This window comes from Neospora caninum, chromosome XI, assembly GCF_000208865.1.
Source record: "Neospora caninum Liverpool complete genome, chromosome XI".
NCBI classification, from domain to species: domain Eukaryota; phylum Apicomplexa; class Conoidasida; order Eucoccidiorida; family Sarcocystidae; genus Neospora; species Neospora caninum.
The window spans coordinates 750,125-770,157 of NC_018397.1; the positions used below are offsets into that span (position 1 = coordinate 750,125).

Sequence of the window (20,033 nt, forward strand, 5' to 3'; positions counted from 1 at the left end):
TTGTACACCGACAGTTTTAGATCATATGTTCTTCCACGCACTTCTACACAATCATATGCAAATGTACATGTAGGTATAGATACATTTCTTTCAGTCTGAGAGCGCTTGCATTTATATATATATATATATATATCGGGATAAAAATGATGGGTGCTTTCTGGCACTCCTGGTACGCAGAGGCGTGTCTTCGACGATGCGTGGATTTGCTGTTTTTCTCCGGCGTCGTGTTCCGGTTTCTTCTGTGCGGCGCAAAACAGCTCTCGCCTGCATCTACCTTGATGTAGTCCTGGTAGGCCGCGAGAGGTCCTGGAGCGGGAATGGCATAGTTGAAACCGGATTGGCAAAAGTAGAACGGTTGGTAGGAGTCGAAGATGAAGTCGCCCATGTATTCTTCCAAATAAGTAACGAGGACGCGTCTGTCACAGTCGTCAGTGACGCGGCCTCCGTACATGGCCTCGCCGATGAGATAGCGCAGTGTGCTCCACGGTAAAGCGTCTCCGCTGTCCAGCGACTTGTCCAAATACATCGCAACGAGACGTCGGGAAATCGCCAAATCTGCTTCGTTGAAGTCGTACGCCACATTCCATCCAATTTTCCCGTATTTCCGGCGCTCCTGGCGAAACCGAGCGACATTTGCCGCGAGAATGGAAACAAGTTAAAAGGAGACCATAAGCGAGACATTTAGATAAAACGTGAGCAACCGAGGCTCGACTGCTCTGGAAAAGGAGACGTGCAAATACAGGGAGCGAGCATAGGTCCGAATGACATGTATCGCTGCTGGGATACCCGTGGAAACAAGGCTATACCTATCCATATAAATAAGGAGAGTTATGTATGTAGATACACAGTCCTTAAAGTAGACGTTCGAATATGTCCAAAGGTACACTTGTCAGTATACAAGTGTAAACATTTTAGCGCAAACGGCGACGAGACGTGCGGTTCGCTAACCTGTACAACAGCATGGAAGAAAGAGAGGACGTAGACGAGAGACGGATAGGCAGGGTGCGAGCTCTCCTGGAGCGCGTCTTCAGTCAGCTTCGCGTACGAGCCCTGTAGGTTCGGCCGCAGGCCGTCTGGTGGCTCGGTCACGACCTTCAGAGAGTTCTGGAGGGACATGTTTTGGAAGAACAAAACCACCTTTCAGTAGACAGATTACACCCACGCGAAACGTGTAATGCCAGCGGGAAAACGGTCCAGAAAATCCGTGTCCTACAGATAAACCCACCGTCCCTCTACGCATATACACCGCGATGGATATCTGTTTTTCACCTGTCAGTGTGTCAACCTCCACCGCTGCTTACGTAAATGCCCATCTCGGCGTAGGTGTGTGTGTGTGTGTAAATGAATTGAGTGATGCTCTCCACGAGTGGGTGAAGGCGCACACGGCAGCAGTTGACAGAACGGCGGGTCTGAGATGCGACACCGAAAAGAACGATGGTGCGTGTGCCCGCACCTGCAGGATGCTCATGGGAAACTCGTCGATAGGCTGCGTCGTCAGCCAGAGTCGGAAATCCTTGTGGGGTTTCTGAATGCCTACACCGATCAAAACGAAGAAAAGACAGCACTGTCTTCATATTGTTATCTACTTGAACAGAGATGTACACCTCTATATGTATATATATATATATATATATATATGTATTCATGTGGAACAGTCCTTACTGGTGTGTTTGGGCCTTTTCATCTACTGACATACATTGACACGCAGACTCGTGCAAGTTTCCTTACAAGTACAGAACTACATTTCCCCCTTCCTCTCTCTTTATATGTCTGTATCTCTCCATTCATATCTACATCTCTTTATATACATATACATGCGTATTTTTACATTACGGGAATCGAAAAGCGGGTCTTCCTCTCGGATCGTTATGTTTTCTCTATTTGAGAAGGTTGTTTTGGATTTTTCCGCCTCCACCGGCCCTTTCGGACGGTACTGCTGACGTCCTTTCTAGAACGCCGCTGCTCTCAGCGTCTCCGCCTCCTCCCGAGGCGCCTCCTTCTGGCGGCTATGTTTCTCCCAGTAGCGGTTCCCTCTTTTTTCCGGCACTGTGGCCACAGAGCTCCGCCTCTGCGCGCAACAACTGTCGCTTCCTCTGACTTGTTTTTTGAGTCACAAAGTGTCCCCGCATATCGCCACTCGGGAATTAAAAGCCGAAGCTCCGAGTAGCCGGCGCGCGCCTCCCCGCGCACCTTCAAGAAGCTTGGCAAGCGTCTTGAGCCAGGACGCGAGCAAATGACAGTTTTGCAGCAAAACCCAGCAGCCGCGCTGACACCCTTTCTCGATGTGTTTCTGTGCGAGCGGCGCCATGCCTTGCCCGAGAGCGAGGAAGCGAAACCTGTTGCCGGTGAAGCCGCGCGCTGCAGCCAGCTTGTAAATGTCGCTCTGCGGATCGGCGCCTGGCGAAAGAATCAGCAAGATCGGGCAGTAGGCCGACGACTGCGCAAGGATTTTGGAGTATCTGAGGCACCGGAAAGACGAACAACGCAGCGTCACCGGCGAAACGCACATCAACAGTTTGAAACGTCAGCCTGATCCACTCCTGACAAAGCAGGGTGTCGAGCGTCAGCTGGTTGTTGATTCAGTGTGTCGCTGAACCTCTGCGTGAATGATAGAGAGCTATAATTGCCCCGGTTATGAACTCCCAAGACACCACCGACACTGGCATGGCAAGACGTCTCGCTTCTGCGGGAATCTGATGGGTATTGATACAGCAGTCATAAAGAACAGGGGGTTGGCTGTAGGCAGTATAGATACCAGCCATGCTCTAGGCTCGATAAAGCTGAATGAACTAAAGGCATCTCCACACGCGCCTTTATGGACGTACACATCGAACCACAGTTACACAAAAGATGTGTGCATATGCATACATAGATATACACATATGTGCATCTGCGCATCAGCGTTCCATGCGTGTGCAGGCGCATATGCGCATATAGATAGATAGATATAGATATAGATAGATATAGATGTATATAAAGGGTTTAGGGCGGATATATATGTATATCTGTAAAGAGGAAAGTGCTTCTTACTGTAGAGTCGGCGACTGGACGTAGTGTTCGTTCAGCCTCCAGGCGATGAAGTTTTTGAGAGCCGCTGGCACGCGGTCGACGCGAAAAACGCGGACGACGAGAAGCTTCTGGAAAGGCGACAACTTTTGATTCCACCTCTCTGCTGGAAGGGGCGTTGATTCGAGGTTCTCCAAGTCGTTCCATGCTTTCCACGCCTAGGTGTCCGTCGCACATCATTCCACAATGCACAACACGCCAACTGTTGACGTCCATGTGAAGCAGTATAGATTGGGGTCTGTATGGGTTTGCTTGTGATCCGTTTGGAGTGACGATTTAGGGTTTACGGTGTCGCTGTTCGTGGCAGCAGATTTTTTCTGTCTCATTTTTGGCCGGTCGTTTGCCTCGGGGAAAATAGGCGGGGTTTCGTATTTGCGTCAAGCTGTCAAGGAAGGATCACTAACGGTGGAACGTTCGCGGGTTTTTGACGCTCCCTTCGCGCCCACCTCGGTCTCAGTTAGGAGGCTCTCGAGAATGCCCCTGAAGGAGGCGTTCAACTCGTCGAGCCGCAGCAGATCTTTCCAGCTGCTGTCGGGGAGCCAGGCGAGACGAGCAGGCTTTTCCGGTAGCTGATCAAACGTGGGATTTCCCATGAAGAAAAACTCCAGTTCTCCGCGGTCGAGCACGCCTTCGCCGTCCATGATCATTGTCGTCATGTGGAACGTGTACATCAACTTGTCCCGCTCAAACAGGCCTGACAGAGCGCAGAGCAGCAGGCTGTCAAGCCCTGGTCAGCCCCAGCTTTGCCACGTACGGGCAGATGCATATGTGTGTACCTCTTTATCCATTTACATCTATGTATATACATATATATATATATATATATATCCCCACGCATCTGTATATAAGGAGTAGGGAATAATCAATGCATGAGGTGGATGTGTGCTTGCAGTGATCTCTAGATGGACAACTCAGCCTCGGATACAAGTGGGGAGATGCTTGTGCAGATGGAGATCTACCTGAGGATGTTTACATCAGGGGAAACGCGGTGTCTGATTTCTCTCTTCCTCACATACAAAACAACTGCGGCAAAAACGGAGAACGGCTTTACTCTCTCGAGCGTCAAAGAGTGTTCCAACGGTCGCTGCCAAGGTTTTGAAAGTGCACTTTCTCTGGACAACGAAGGAGACGTGTGCGGCTCGACCTCGCCCGCTGCGCTTGTAGGTGAGAGCGGCCTCCGCGTCTCCGTTGTTCATTCCCTTCGGCGGCCAGCGTTTACCCGAGTTGTTTCTTCGGGATTTTCCCTCGTTCAAGACACACACATGCCTCAGCGCGATGAGGCCGGGGACGCACCTAAACAGACATAGTCGTAGGAGAGCTGGGTGATTTTTTCCACGACGTTTTTCAGGCGATTTTCAAGGATCCGATCTGGCCGTGCCTCGCGGAGTGCAGCTTGGAAAATTGCTAGGTAGGAGGCGAGTGAGTATTCGAGCATACTGGAGATATTTCGGAGGCTGCTCATCGCGAAATACATGATCGATCCCCTCTTGGCGACGCTGTAGTATTCTTGGCGAGACTGAGGCAAACGACAGAGTCCCCAACGGCACACCATTGTTGAGTTTCAATCCCACATGATGCCTTGCATCGCTCCTTAGTTGCGCTCTGATGGAACGTGCGTGTGCCGGACATGCGAAAGGCAAAGGACAGGTCAACCGCAATTTAACCACATGAGGCTTGGGCGTGGCTTGTCCGCCACGGAGGCACCTGCCGGGAACCACTTTTTGCCGGAAGCCTGAGGGCGATGCATGCGGGCTTGCGTGTGTGTGTCTTGAAAAATATTTTCCGCTCTGAGAAGAAAAGAGACTCGCCTTCTCGATCTGCGCCGCGGTCTTCTTCGCCTCTTCCAAGGATCTCGTGATTTCCGTCGCCTTCGCCTTCGTCGTCTGCAGCGTTTGAATCAAGTCTTGGTTGTCCAAAATACTGCCCTTAGAGACCGCGAGCTCGTGGAGAATGACGTCTTCGAGGTGCTGAAGAAGACACGTGAGCACACGGAAAGAGAAAAAGACGAATCACGAGAGAGCGAATGAAACGAAAAAGACGGCGCTTCAGGGAGAGAAAACAGAAACGGCAAAACTCCCCATCTCTACATACACATGTACGTATGTACAAATACATATCCCAGCAAAAGCAAGATATGTATCTATCTGTTCGCGTGTCCTTCCGCCGGTGTTTGGTGATCTTCTGGAGCCGCTCGTTCGGTTTTGCCTTTCCTTCGTATGTCTCGAAAGTGGAGCAAGCCTGTATTGCGCGATGAACCCACCGTCTTTGCATCGACGTGCGAATGTGTGTACGCGGCTGCCTTTCCACTCTCCAACTGAAGAAACGCACTTTCATCATTTGGTGGCAGTCACTCATGTTTTGCACGAGTTCCTGCCGCTCCGTTTCCAGCTCGGGCAACTCGAACCCGACCACGTGTCCCAGAAGTTGCTCCGCTAAACCCGCCATGGTGACGGCGTAGTTGATCACCACTGTCTGTCCCATCGTTTCTGGAGAAAAGCGAGGATTCGCCAGCTTCGTCGTCAAGTACAAGGAAAAGGCAGGGCTGCACTCAATTTCTTTTCCACCTGCGGTTCAGACGAGAGAGAAGAACAGCCGATCGCGTTTCGCTGTCCACGTTCCCCTCCCCAAAACGTGTGCGTCGAGCGCCAAACACTAACGCGGTCAAACTCAAGAGGACAGGCAGGGGGCTCTCGGACCCTCCCTCCTCTCCGACACTATCCCCTGTTTACAAGGACATTGGGTCCATACTCAAGCCTGCATTTCCCCTTATACACTTTTGTACACAAATAGTTGTGTGTGTAGTTCCCGCAACCTCAACATATCTGAGGAGCGATGAATCGCTGGAGGGTAGATAGATCAACGGATACACAAATCCCCATACTGATACCAGCTATGTATGCACGTAGAAATGCAAAGGCATGATGTACACAAATCTGAAAAACACCAGTTTCTCGGTGAAAAAACACGTTTACCTTTTTTCACACATTTCCATGGCGCTTCTCCACAAGCAGAGAGAACTAACGCTTATATATTGCATACATTTCTACATAGATAGATAGATAGATAGATAGATAGATAGATATATTTTATGTAGACTGTATGTGGATACATGTTTGTATTTACTACACGTGTGCATACCTGTGCATATGTGTGTTCGAGCGGTCTGGTTAGTCGCGCGTGCATGAATGGGGTCTTGCTGTCTAAATAGTCCAGATGGAGGCGTGCTCTCGCTAGGCGCCCAGGATCATTTCGTACCGAGGACAAGCGTTTCTTGGGATTTGTTCTTCGTCCAGGTTCTCTCGAGAAGAGGGTCGATGAGAGGGTCGAGTTCGTGTTCCACATTTTCAAAGAGAAAGGGCTTCCCGTACTGAACCGCCAGCTCCAGGAACTTCAGGTAGTCATCCGAAAACGATTTGATGACAAGTCCGTTCGCTTCTTCATGGCGCTTGATCCAGTTCACTGCCTAAGACACGAAACGCAAAGCCAGAGCCGCAACGGTGTTCCGTCCTACGCCACGTCACTACCTACCCCTGCAAGCATGCTAGCAAAACCGCACATACAGGCACATCTCTACATCGACCTCTCTTTTCTCTCTCTCTCTATATATATATATATATATATATAGATCTACATCTGGTTTACTGTTTAACGTCAAGGCAGCGCAGATTTGCGTGTTGTTCACATGAACTCGTTATCCATATTCCCTTCCCTTTGCGATCGAGATGCAACAGTTGAAATTCTCCCGCTTCGACTCGTCTGCCTCACTCCAGCTCTTTCTGTCCCGCCCAGTTGTCTGTCGTCGTTTCTCGTTTCGGCTTTGAAAATGTGGCCTTGGCAGTCCCGCAGCGTCTCTCCCCATTCCATCTGATGAAAGCCTGCGTGAACCCGCAGCTGTGGGAGGCGGTGTGTAGGTCTGCGTTCCTCGTGTCTCTCCCTCCCGTTTTCCTTCCCCGACTCGGCTGGTTTTTCCACGCGCTCCTTACTTGCATCTGGGGATCGATGCAAAGGGGCCATCGAGCCGCGCGAGTCGTTAAAATCCCATTTTGGATGGACATTTCGTCTCCGGGGAGGCCTTCGCCATTCCACTTGGCCACTTCTGCGTCGCTGGTCAGCAGAACTTCCAGTCGGAAGTTTTCTGTGCAGGGGATGCCGCGTTCCGCGATGGCCTGGGTCCAGTGCTCGTAGACCTGCGCGGGGCAAGCAGAAGAAAACGGCAAGAGCACGAGCAGAAAAACAATTTCACCTCCCGTTCTTCCTCGCACGTCTCCTCGTGTGTATGCTCTTGCGTGGAAAACGCGTGGATGCCGCGACTCCGTTTCCCCAGTTGCCTCGACCGCTGCACTCTGCCGGGAGCCGCCTCGACGGCCGCGCGTGCCTTTTTCGCGTTCTGCGCTTCAGCGGGTCGCGCTGGGTCTGTGCCTGCGGCTCTGCCTCCCCTCACCATTTGCTGTCGAAATTCAAAGGTGAAGGGCGCAGCATATGCGAGGAAGGCTCCGCCGATTAAGCAGTTCCCGACGAGGTCGTCGCGTTTCTTTCCGCAGGCGCGGAGATCCGCCGTCCACCGCAGCCTCTCGGAATCGAGGCCCTCAATCAAGTGGCACGCAGCCGTCAGGCGCTTCTCCATCAAGGCCGCCTCCGTCTGAATTTCGTGGAGACGCGTCTCCTGCTCTTCCTGGTCCTTCTGCAACGCACCAATTTGCTCGGTTAGCTGGCCGAGCTCGAGATGGATCCTCTCCAGATCCCGCTCCGCTTGCGCCTTCCGCACCGACAAATCTTCGACGGACTTCCGCTTGGGCTCCACGCTCTTCGCCACGTGGTGATAGTCAATCATCGCCTTCACCCACGTCAGCAGCCCGTTCCCCGCCTTGGAAATCTTCGCCATCTTGTCACCCGTGAAACTCTCCGGATCCTTGTTAAAGTACTCCGCAATCTTCTTCACTTGCTTGTCTAAAGGGACAGCAAAGTCGGAGGCGACAGAGAAAACGAGAAAGCGACAAACGCAGGGATAAGGACAGCGCGTGCCGGAGGGGGAGCCGACGGGCGACGCGTCGGACGGTCGACCGAAACCGCCGTGTGCCGAATCCCTTACCCGTCGTGGGCGTCTTTCAGTGCGTGAAAGAAGCAGTGGAAGAGAACGGAAACAGAGGCAAACCTAGAGACGACGGCTCCTGACAGTCCCTGTATCCGGCGAAAACGCCGCAGCCAGTGTTTTTCCCACGTCACTAGACAGCCCACTAGACAGCCCAAACCCCCCCCCGGGGGAGAAACGGAAGAATTTCGAGGCGGTTGAGTGGCGAGCCGAAACACTCACATTTCCAGACAAGGCAGAGAACAATGAGACACTCAAAAAGCCAACTAACGACTCCAAAAACTTGCAAAAGAAGAACGGACAAGTCGCCAGCTAAGGTGAGGGCAACACCTTTTGGAAGGAGGTGATCTGCATGGTGTTCGCTTCAGAGAGAGAGTGCGTGTGCTTGGCCCAATGTACCTGTGATTGTGTCCTTTGGGTAGTCAATTAACGCCTTGAGGAAATTGACGTCGTTGAGCATCGCCTTGGCTCCATTCCACCCCTCCGCTTCATTCTCCTTCCCCAGCGGCCTCAAGACGACAACGCACATGCAGACGTACATGACGGGTTTCGGCGGAGTGGCAAACGCCTTGATTTCCGTGATGTCTTTCTTGTCCAAGTTTTCCAGCGCACGCGCTGCAGCTTCCAACGCAGGAATCGCCGCCGCCAGCGCCTCGTCTGCGGACTGCTTCTCGCGGGTGATGACGATTTGGTCCTGAGAAGGCCCGCGCCAAAGTACACCAGGCCAGAAAACTCGAGACTCAAAAACAATTCGCAAATTGGAGACGCACGTCTAGCAACTTCACCTACTCTCACAACAAGCAGACATAGATACGCATCTATGAACCTGCGAATGCGCCACTCTCACTCTACATATATATATGTATTTATCTGTTTGCGGTTATGTAGATAGAGGGGCTTACGCACCTGCAGCGCAGATAGCACTGTGTATGTGTGTGTCCATATATGCGCGTGTGTGTAAGTACATACATGTATTTGTGACTGTTTATGCACATAAATCGTTCCTGAGTTGTTTGGGGAATCTGCACGTCTCCTGCCCTATTCTGTTCCTGTCTTGCTTTTCACACCCCACCTCGGAAATCTGTTGCGCGGCGGCCGTTGCCTCTTCCTGTCTTCTGCTTGCTTTCGCACTCTTTTCTTCGATGTCGTTGATCAGGTTTTCGACGTTTCTTCGTCGCTCATCGACAATGATTTTCTTCTCAGCCAGCTCCTGGTTCATCACTTTCACTGCCTCGGTCGCCTGACAAGCTCAAACCCAAGCAGAACCGAACAGACCGCTTGTCCAAGAGAGAACCCCAAACGCGAAGCTACCCTCGTGCGTCAAGCGTTCATCCTTTACCGTTTCATTTCCTCGAACCCCCCTTGGGTGTACCGTCCCGATCTCCTGGCCATCCTCTCTGCTCGTTGATGTTCTCCTCTTCTTTGCCGGCTCCATGGCATCCCCCACCATGTCCCCTGTCGTCCCCGAATCCGCCTACTGCCAATCGGTTCTCTGCATCCGTGGACCGTGACCCCACTCTCCTGCGTTCGTCTCTTCAAACTCGGTTCTTGCTTTTCCAATCCACTACGGGTCTCTCCCCACACCGTCCCCGTTTTTCCCCGAACCCCGGAGCCCCCGACCATCCTCCCTCTGCACGCACTCGCCTCCCTCTTTGGCCTCCTCTCGGGCCTTCGCGCTTTCCCTCTCGTCTCCTCCCCGCTGTGTCTCACGTTGGCCATCTTGGAGAGGCCGCCCTCGAGGCGATCCGCGAGCGTGTCTAGTTCGCGTCTCTTTGTGGCTAGGTTTCCCGCGTATATGTTGATGAAGTCGATGTAGTTTTTCGGCGTGGCGAAGATCTTCCTCCCCACTTTCCTCTCAAACTCGGGTGCGTAGCAGGTGGCGGCGCTGAGGTGGGCTTCGACCATGAAGTCTTCGATGTCGCCGCGTGCTTGCTCGGGGAGCACCGCGTCTTTGAGGAGACTGCGCGCGACTTCTTTGAGAGCCGCGCGAGGCCAGGAAGTGAACAAGTCGATGCTGGTACAGGAAATCAGACCGGAAAAGTTTCGACACCGCGTCCTCAACGCGTCCCCTGCAGGCGACATCGCCAGCGCCACGTGCAGGTTGGCCCGGATCCGGGCAAGGGCGAATGTCCAGAGCGCGTCTTCGAGAACCCCTTTCTCCGCCGCCTGCTGCCGAAGTTTTCCCGTCACGCTCTCCTTGTCTGCCTCCGCAAACAACGCCGGGACCGTGCCAATCGTCAACAGATTGTTGATGCTTTCCAGGAAACTCTCCTCGACAATGTCCGAGTCCGCAAACAGAAACGTGTGGGGTGCGACAGCTGCAGCCGAGAGCAACGCGCGGAGATCCTCTCGCAGCTCCGCCTCCCCGTAATTCCGCGCCGACGTGAGGCGGAAGAGTTTGTACCTGCAGGAAAGGCACCAAAGGGCCTGGGCATTGGAGGTGGACGGAAACTCTGAGAGGAGCACGGTTCGCAGAGCGACGTGGAGACACCGATCGGGAGCAGAGCAGACAAAAAGCACGGAGGCGTTGGGCGAGAAAGAACACAACCCTGGAAGGAAAGAAACGCGTGTGCATCTGCGAGACGGGGGAGAGAGCCCGAGAGAGGGGGGGCGCGCACGCGAAGCAGAAACACAAACGCGAGACTGAGAGAAGACGAGGAGAAAAGGCGTGAAAGGCGGGGTGCACGCCTTTAGGGCTGAGTAGTCAAAACGCGTGCTTACCCACATCCTGCATCCCAGCGCTTAAATGGCCTGGCACCTTGTGTGTTGGGTTCCAAATAGCGTGTGGCGCCGTTCTTCTTCCTTCCCTTCTGCTTACCCAGCGATGTAGGTGGCTAGCTGCGTTAGGCTCCGCTTTCCAGACCCGCCAGTCCCGATAAGGAGGGCGTGGCCTCGGCTCATTCGCAGAATTCTGTGGATGCGGACAATGTGCGAAATCGCGTCCTCGAACATCACATTCTGCAGGCGGCAGCTGTTCTCCTCGTTGTAACTGTCCAGTAGCTCTTCCAGGATCTTCCGCAGCGACGCGAGGTCGCTCAGGTCTTCGTAGGTTCTCTCCTGAAGCAGAAGAAAGACGCGAAAGGAAGGAATGCTGAGCCAGCGAACAGGCGACGAACGCGCTCGTCTCTCTGTCTCTTTGCGTGCTGTCGCCCTCTGGTGACTTCGTCGCTGGTGTGAGTGCCGTCGGGGCTCTTCTACCGCCTCCTTCCTTTTGCCCGCGCTTGTCCTTCCTCTCGCTATCAGCACCGCGAGTTGACGACGAAGAAGCTGTAAGAAACCCCGGCTTTGCCTACTTCTTCCCTCCATCTCGCTGTGTCACTTGGTGTGTGCCCATCCATATCTCGCTCTCCGTCCCTCCCTATCTGTCTCCCCTCTCTCTGTCTCTCCTTCGGCGGCGCCTCGTTCTCTTCGTGCCAGGCGGGCTGTCGCTGTGTCTCCGAACCTCAGTGGCAGGGCTGTCCGAGAGCTGAAGGATGTTAATGGCCGTTCGGAAGTCGCCCCACAAAATCGGATTTTGCGCCGCGCTCGCTGCCTCCTCTGGAAAGCATTCCTTCAAGATTTTCCCCAGAAGTTCGTCGTCTACGAACGCCCGCTCCTCAGTCTCCAGCAGCCGATCCTGAAACACGCGAAGGCACTCGTGTCTACGCGGCACAGAGAAAAGGCACACAAAAGGATCACGGAAGTGAACGTGGAGAGAAGACGCTGGTGAAACTTTCGGCACAAGCTGGGCAAGGGGGGGCGATCCACAAACAGCCGGCATGAGTGCTCCAAAGGAACGAGCTGGAAAGGAGCAAGCATGCAGCGTCTACTCCATATATCCAAACTGCAGAACCCTCAAGAAAAGACACAGAAACGCAGTGTCACTCGCGCGCACATCTGCTGTCTTCAGCAGTCCAGTAGAGTGTTACGGCAATCCTAGAGAGCTGGGCACTCTCAGAAACGACGTGAGAGGTGCGTGCTCCTTGCAAGCGAAACACAACGCGAGCCTGCACTCATCCACGCGTCTGCAGCCAGGAAGGACGGGGGATCTTTTTGCAGAGTCTCGCTCTGCCTTTCCTCGCGGCTGCCGGTGCTGACCTCCAGAGGCGAACGAGAGCTTTGGCGTCGCCGACCGCTTCAGGTTTCGCCCGCCACAGCCCCTGGTAAACTCGCGAAAGATCGCGCAGGTTGAACACGTAGTGGAACTTCGTCGGCGTGCGCGCGAGCTGAGCAACTACGCCTTCGTACACGCGGAGACTGGCCGCCGGGAGCGCCTCCGCCGCTTTCTAGGAGCGGAACAGGAACGCGCAGACGGTCTGTGGAATGTAGAGACGAAGCTCGTTAAAAAGGGGGACGGCGACGCACACACAACGACGCAGCAAAGACCGCGCGAGCAGGAACAGAGCGAAGGCAGCAGAAAACAGCAAACCGACGGTCAACGAAGAGAAACACACAAGTGTGTGAAGGTAACGGGAAGGGGTTCATCTCGTCCGCACGGTGTTTCACTTGTTGGTACTCCGCGACTGCGCTCAAACGCGTAAGCGCGAACTCAAGGGCCACACTTCCTCTGCCGTTTTCAGCGTCAGCCAGGGAAACAGGCGTCGACGACCGGCGGTCCAAACGCAGAGGCAAATACTAGTAAGCGGTTATAGATTACCAGACATCGTCAAAGGAGCACGCGTAGTTTTATACATTCATAAATATATGCATGTATATATATGTAAACATATTTATATATATGTAAATATATGCATATATATACGTAACTATATGCATATATAGGTGTAAATATATATACATATATATATATAGGCGGATAGCCCAGCGTTGGAGAAGGCGTTTGAAGGCTTTTTCAAGCTTAAAAGGAACGCTGTTGCTGGGGAGCTTTTGTTGCAGCCTATCCTTTGGGTTTTTTTTTATTTACTTGCACGGCCTCTGGGAAGTTGGAGAATTTGTACGAGAGGATGGAGGAGTAGATTCGATGAACTGAGGCTCGCGACGGGAACGTGATGTGGAAGCAGGAGAAGCGCGAAATGACTCGAGGGTCGAGGCGGTTTGCGCCAGCGCCTGGTGGATTCATTGCCGCCAAAAAGGACAAATCTTTCAACACGATTTCCTCCAAGTCGCCGCCTCTCTCGTACATGCTCATGCGTTCCATCACAAACTTCAAAAGCGCGAGCGGCTGCTGGGTGCCGTAGGTGTCCACCTGCAACCGGAGACCACGGTGAGGAAGGCAAACGCCAGGAAAGAACGAATTGGAAGCGGTCGTTCAAAAGCGGGTCTTTACCATCCTCGCCGTCACTGTGCCTCAGACGCCCAAGCCAGTGGCAGACACTGACGTTCGCAGCACGTTTTCAACACATATATATGGAGATAGGTCTCTATATGTGCATGTATGGTGAGAGCGAGCTCGACATAGGCCCATCGATGCATTCCTACACGCATATGTTTACATATATATTGATGTACATAGATATGTACATATAGGAGAAAGCCTCTGGGAGCGTTTCTTCTCGTCTCTTGGTAAATACATGTATATATATGTATAGTTATGTATAGTTATGTATATTTATGTGGGCGGCAGTTTCCCTGGGCTCGCGTGTTTGCGAATTCGTGCGACGCAATCTCTGGAGGCTTCTGGACTTCATTTCTAAGGCTTGTTTCGCGTGTCCCCACTTTTGGCATGCTCAAATCATCAATGAAGAGCTTCAGCAGTTTCCCCGAAGGAGGCCCGAAGATCCGCCCCGTTCGCTTGTCAACATTGTCCTCGATGGTGCGCTGGAGGTCGAGAGACGTCGTGCGACTCGAGAGGTTGATCTGCACGTGCACAACCTTTTGGGAATCTAGCGACGCCAGCCAGTTCTGCATCTGGACCGACTTTGCAGTCCCTGAGCGTTCCACCGGGGAGAGATACGAGAGGCACAAAGCAAGACGTCCCGAACAGCGGGAGCGGAAGAAGCCGTGAGGAGCGAACGAACGGAAGCAACCGGCGGGAAAAGAGAGAAGAACGTGGAGAGCCAGAGACGTCCTCTGAGTTTGCGTGTCCGTTTCTTGCACCGCACCTTGAAAGCATATCGACTGCCGGAGAGAGAGGGGAAGACGTTTTTTCCCAAGGAGATGGACGCGACCGCCTACCGGTACCTGTCGTTTTCACTCTAAGATTCTGGTTCTAGGAGGGCTGCCGTTGCGCTAAGAGAGAGGCGCAACACGCCTGTTCTCACCAGAATCCCCGATGAAGAGAACTGGAAGAGAGTGGCGGCCGAAGCCGTCGAGAAGCGTGGCGTATCTCTCTGTGTCCATTGTGGGCACGAAGATGGTTGTGAACTCGACATCACCCGGCGGACTGTACGGCTGGACCTAGGCACGCACGCGCCAGGCAGAAAAGGGCGGGGAAACGTGGAGAGAAAGAAAAAACAGGGAAAAATAAAAAAGACAAAAGACTTTATGAACGAAAGGGCGGCGCGATGAAACGAAGAAAGGCAGACGCGAGAGAACGGGGAGAAGCCGCCAGCACACTCCTGTCTACATGTTTTCAAGAGCTCGTGACCGTTGGTCCATTCATACATGTTTATATATATCATTACATACCCATATATGTATAAATATACCTATATTTATATATGCATAGGAATGCGTGGATGAAGATGGAAATATATATGCAGAGAAAGGAATGTATAAACACAGACGGAGAGGTCGCGTTTCCAGATACAGAGATCTCGGCGTCTAGATAGGGGTAAGCAAGATGCGCATGAGTACGATAGGCTTCGATTTTGTACCTGAGACTCCCAGGTAAGCCACTTTCCGCTGGCGACGTCGTACGTGCAGTCAAACAGACTCTCTCTAGGAAGTGCCTTGTTCGCGATTTTTCTAAGAAACGAATCAAACCTCGGCCACTCGTCTCCAACAAGAGCGACGCCGAACGACCAGACCAAGGCGAAGAGAAAAACACTCTCGAGGCGATCCGGGGCCGCGCTGTGGACGGCGTCTTCTGGGAGAAGGATGTCGATCAAGTGACACATTTGCTGAACCTAAGAGATCCCAAAGCAAGGAGCGACAAATCTAGAGAAATACACAACTCGAAAAAAAGAAGAACCATCTCCAGCGTATATTCATGTGTACATACATCTACAGATATGCATTCATCTGTATATCTACGTATGCCTATATATGTATGTATATAGTGTGAACCGTATACTTATGTATGTGTGTTGATGTCTTTACATATGGTATATTCATGGTTGTACTAATGGTCACTGACGACCGTGACTGTCTCTCTGCCTAAAACGATCCTAGGAACACAAGCAACGGTAAGGCCATCCGTGCGTTCTCCTGTACATGAGCATGTGCATGCATAACCGTAAACAAAACCAATGTGTTCCTGCATTCCCGCATAACTTCAGACGCGTCTCTCTGCACCCGTGTGAGTATCGTCATATGTATATATACACATATATACATATATATATATATATACACATATATATACGAAGGCAATAGCTTATAAATATATATATATATATATATATAATATGGGTGGGTGAAACGTTTAGGCGCACGGGTCGTTTCGCTGTGGCTGTTTTCTGTGTATCTGCATACACCAGAGACACCGGTTTGCACACTGTTGGCTGTGAAGAGACCGCGATGGATTCAGCCGCCTCACCAGATTGAGGTCGGTCCTCGGGACGGTGAGGACGGGCGCGGGTCCCAGGTCGTCTGTTCGTTTTTGTTTCAGGACAAAGTCGATGCACGGCTGCATGTATTTGTCGAACAGGTATTCGAGAGTCTCAGTCGCGACTTCGGAGTTCTTCCCACGGACCCATTTGTCAAAGTACGGCCCGACGCCCAAGTTCCGAGGGTCCACGTAGACCATGCCGCAGCGCGAAATAGTTGCTGGCGAGGCATACTGGAGATCGTCGACTTCAAAGAGAAGCGCACAGTGTTTCTCGAGGCGAATTCTCTCGCCGTTCGACAGCGTCAGCAGGCGGTTGTCGTCCATAACGGAGTTCATGTTCTCAACCCAGACGGCGTCGACGTCGCCGTCAAAAACCACGTAGCGCCGCTCGCTCTTCCCTGCAGGAAGCGGCTGGTTGATCTCTCGGAAGATCTTCGACAGCAGCCCGTCCGTCCAGTCTCGAGACACCGGGTCTTGCGAGAAACAGAGAACACGGCGAGAGGAAAGGAAAGAAAAGCGAGACACTCACGCAGGCGCAGAGGTGGGTTCCAGGCGCGAACGACTTCTAGAAAAGCGCGCCTGAGGGCTACGCAGCGATGCCGGCGAACGGCGCGCTGGGAGCGATAGGTGTTTGCCACTCAAACTCAGCATCTCGAGGCTCCAGAAATGCAGACAAAGAAACCAAGAAAAGGTAAATACACTTTGATCGTACATGCATACGTGCCTCCACGTCCAGTGAAACAGATATGCAGGCGCATATACACACCTACACATGAATATTACTTATATATATATATATATATATATAGAGAGAGAGAGAGAGAAAGAGAGAGATGCTCTGCATGCACATACGTATGCATGTGCATGTATAGTTGTGTACAGAGACATAGAGATCCATATGTATATTCCCAGCCACCGGTACAGCGAGAGATACGTAGCCGACTGCCTAGGTGTGTGTGTGTGTGTAGACGAGTAAGTATTTGCGTCGGCGGGCAACAGCGAAGGGTCGGGATTGATACACAGGGATGCAGAGACGAAGCACGCGAAAGGAGACCACATTTTTTCTTGTTCGAGGAGGGAAATGAAGGCTAAACGGCGAGGGCTGGTCCGCCTCACCGAGGACTCCGTAGAGTTCGTTGGTGCTTTGCGCCTTTGGATTGATGACGAACAACTTGACGGGGCAATCAAAGGCCGCCTTCTGCGCAGCGGCGAGGGTGTTGATTATCACCGTTTTGCCGCCACCTGTGGCCCCTACCAGCATCGTCGAGTGCCGGCTGTTCATCGTCTCGTACAGTTGAATCACTTTGTCCACTTGGAGATCGAACAAGTCCGTGTACTTGGACCGGAAGCGCCTCGCGGTGAGTTCCTGGCGGGACACAGAAGCTCAGCGCGGCGGCACGGCATCAATAAGCAAGGAAACCGACAGGATGCGAGGAAACCTGCATGCGCGGGGAGACGCCCGCCTCTCCCCGCAGGTTGAAGGACAGGTGGAGAGAGAGCGCACGACTGTGGGATGCATGTCTAGGTCTCCAGGGAGCGCGAGTTCGACAACAGATGGATCGACAACACACATGAACTCAGGACCGCTGCGTCAATATCTAAACAGACTTGCGATTGTACATAGACCTGAATGAATACTTCGCCTTTAATGTGTGTATGTAAGGGTATGTGTCGTCGGAGCGTTGTCGATTTAGCTCCTTTCCCGACCAACTGGTTTCTCTGTGCCTTCAAGTCCTCTCGTATGTCCCAGCTCATGTTTCTGTGCAAGGTTTGGACTGTGGTCCGGGAACCGCGTTTTCCCTAGCTTCCTGTGGGTCGAGCTTCTCTGAGCCGCGCGTCTCCCTCACCTCTTCGATTGCCCGTTTGAGCTGGCTGTTGCCGCCGTCGGGGCACTCCAAGCCGGGGAAGAGGTCCCCGAGGAGGCCCACGAAGAGCGGCACGTCTTGCTTGACGAGTTTCGGGATGTTCATGTCACGCAGCGCTCGCATTAGAATCATTTCTTCTGGCAAGTCGGGGCAGGAACTGCGAAGGGCGCCGGCCGTGACGAGAGCCGCCTTTAAGGCGCGCAGTGCAAAGTCGTAAAAGTGCTGCAAAGAGGGAAACGGTCGTAGCAAGCGTCATGACTCCGCGTCTGCCCACCCAGCTGTCTGACATCTCAGACAGCTGGGTGTGTCGCGGTTTCCTGCCCTCTGCGTTTCGCGTGTCGAACGGGCTTCGAAACAGGATCAGTCATCGAGCAAAGAAGGCGGGCAAACGCGCTCGTGGAAACCCCATTTCTGCCGTCCCCCTGTGTGGCGTGTTTCTCTCTCGACTTGCCGCACTTGCTTCGACAGCTGCGCTTTGGCCAAGGTGTAGAGAACCGTCATTTTCCGGGCGAGCTCTCGAGCGTGGACGAACCCCTCGGAAATGAGCATGTTCTCGCAGATCATGACCAGGTCTGGAACGATCATCGTGGCAGGCCGGAACAGAGCCTTCAAGTTGTCCGGCAGCTCCGACCTGAGAGACGCGGGGACGCACAAGTGTCGCTCCGTTCCAGCGCCGCCCCCAGGTCATTTCTTCGCAAACGTTGCTCTGCAGTAAGTCCAGTAAGTCCTCTGCAGGTGCACGGGGCCTCGAACGTGTGAAGAGAAGACCCCATAGGGTCTCCAGCGAAAAAGGCCTTAAATGCTTTGGCGGATCCAAACGCACGTCCTCCGGCACGTCCCGCGCTCGTCCGCAACGACCAAGGCAGACTTTTAAGAAAATCCAACGTGGAGCATCCCCACACGAACAACTGTACCCCGACCTCAACTCACATATATATATATATATATATTTATGTATACATATATATATATATACATATATATATAGATATATATGTATACATATATATATATATGTATACATATATATATATACATATATATATGTATTCAATTGGTGAGTGATTTCGAGACCTCTGTGGGGTCCTGTTGCATTCCATGAAAGCGTGTGCTTGAACAAGCAAATCAACAGAAGGCTGGCAACGATTGGTGCCGATCTTGCCGGCGGCTCGCACCTCCCCGCGTAGCCTGGATTCATCGTCACAAAGATGCCAATTGTGGGGACGAGCGTGAGACTCTTCCCGAGCAACTCGATCGAAGTTCGCTCCTGCTGCAGGCCCATTTGGATCGTCCGGATTTGCTCCGTCACAACCGAGAGCACTTCGGGGTTGATTCTGTTGAACTCGTCAAAGCAGCCCCAGAAACCTGAAACAAAATCCGAAAAGAGAACGCGATCTCGCCCCAGATCCGGGACGGAAACTGTCGTCGTTTTACGAAAACCTCGCCATCGAAAAACTGCCTCTCTCCTTGCTCTCTAAAGCCTATATGAATCGAAATATACCTATATATATATATATATATATATATACGTAAATATATAGTGTATATATGTACACATATATGTAAATATATAGACATACATAAAATAAAATATATATATATATATGTGGACGTGGATGCGTCGATCTTTTTCCATCTGCAGAGATGGCCGCCTGCCTGAGTCCACGAGTTGGTAAGCATTTCGAGTTGGTAAGCATATGCAAACATGGATACGGATACGAATATCGACAAATAGATACACGGAAGGAGGAACGGTCTCTATAGGTGAAGTCTGAGCAGCCGTATCGCAACTGCGTTGTGAGTCCCCAGGTTCCAGGTCCGCTGTTTGAAGCCCAACGCTTGATAGTTTCTTTGCTGACCAGTCTGCACCAACCCTGAGAAGATGGTTCCCATCGCCTTATAGTCGAGGCCGTCTCCGCAGTTCTGGACCACGCAGCGGATTGCGAGGGACTTTGCCAGATCCTTGACAGTTTCTGTTTTTCCAGTTCCGGCAGGCCCCGCAGGCGCGCCGCCGAGGTAGAAACTCAGCGCGGTGGTGAGTGTCATGACACAGCGGTCGGTGAGCGGGGTGATGACCAGGCGGCCGTTTAGACCTTCGTATTCGTACGAGTACCTGCAGGTGACAAGCAGAAACAAGAAAGGATAGACAAGAGAGGGTAAATAGAAGGGGAGGGAAAAGAGAGGATAGAGAAAAGAAGAGAGAAACGAGCATATAGAGAAGAGCGGAGCGCGAAGGGAGAAAAGTCGAGGTGAGTGGAGAGGAGGGTGAGAGTGCAGAGGGCTGAGGCGACGCCGGAAAAACCGTAGCTTTTTCTCGCTGGTGGCGAGACGAGTTGAGAGAGCCGAGGGGCAAGTCGCACGA

The 20,033-nt window shown here is 52.5% G+C and overlaps 1 protein-coding gene across 1 annotated transcript in view; it reads right to left on the reverse strand.

The window, feature by feature from the left end:
- NCLIV_054090 (hypothetical protein) overlaps window positions 1-20,033 on the reverse strand; it is a gene marked incomplete at both ends in the record, with an annotated part of 41,449 nt that overhangs the window by 2,192 nt on the left and 19,224 nt on the right. Inside the window, 28 exons of the mRNA XM_003884961.1 lie at window positions 275-613; window positions 949-1,104; window positions 1,454-1,533; window positions 2,191-2,459; window positions 3,031-3,224; window positions 3,513-3,760; window positions 4,360-4,582; window positions 4,785-5,033; window positions 5,395-5,630; window positions 6,322-6,529; window positions 7,050-7,253; window positions 7,508-8,013; window positions 8,555-8,849; window positions 9,228-9,395; window positions 9,866-10,559; window positions 10,974-11,212; window positions 11,598-11,796; window positions 12,233-12,420; window positions 13,059-13,340; window positions 13,811-14,022; window positions 14,356-14,491; window positions 14,911-15,162; window positions 15,795-16,279; window positions 16,923-17,172; window positions 17,654-17,893; window positions 18,128-18,302; window positions 18,847-19,036; window positions 19,531-19,784. Of these exons, the coding sequence (XP_003885010.1) occupies window positions 275-613; window positions 949-1,104; window positions 1,454-1,533; window positions 2,191-2,459; window positions 3,031-3,224; window positions 3,513-3,760; window positions 4,360-4,582; window positions 4,785-5,033; window positions 5,395-5,630; window positions 6,322-6,529; window positions 7,050-7,253; window positions 7,508-8,013; window positions 8,555-8,849; window positions 9,228-9,395; window positions 9,866-10,559; window positions 10,974-11,212; window positions 11,598-11,796; window positions 12,233-12,420; window positions 13,059-13,340; window positions 13,811-14,022; window positions 14,356-14,491; window positions 14,911-15,162; window positions 15,795-16,279; window positions 16,923-17,172; window positions 17,654-17,893; window positions 18,128-18,302; window positions 18,847-19,036; window positions 19,531-19,784 (7,171 nt within the window). The remainder of the gene's footprint in view (window positions 1-274; window positions 614-948; window positions 1,105-1,453; window positions 1,534-2,190; window positions 2,460-3,030; window positions 3,225-3,512; window positions 3,761-4,359; window positions 4,583-4,784; window positions 5,034-5,394; window positions 5,631-6,321; window positions 6,530-7,049; window positions 7,254-7,507; window positions 8,014-8,554; window positions 8,850-9,227; window positions 9,396-9,865; window positions 10,560-10,973; window positions 11,213-11,597; window positions 11,797-12,232; window positions 12,421-13,058; window positions 13,341-13,810; window positions 14,023-14,355; window positions 14,492-14,910; window positions 15,163-15,794; window positions 16,280-16,922; window positions 17,173-17,653; window positions 17,894-18,127; window positions 18,303-18,846; window positions 19,037-19,530; window positions 19,785-20,033) is intronic.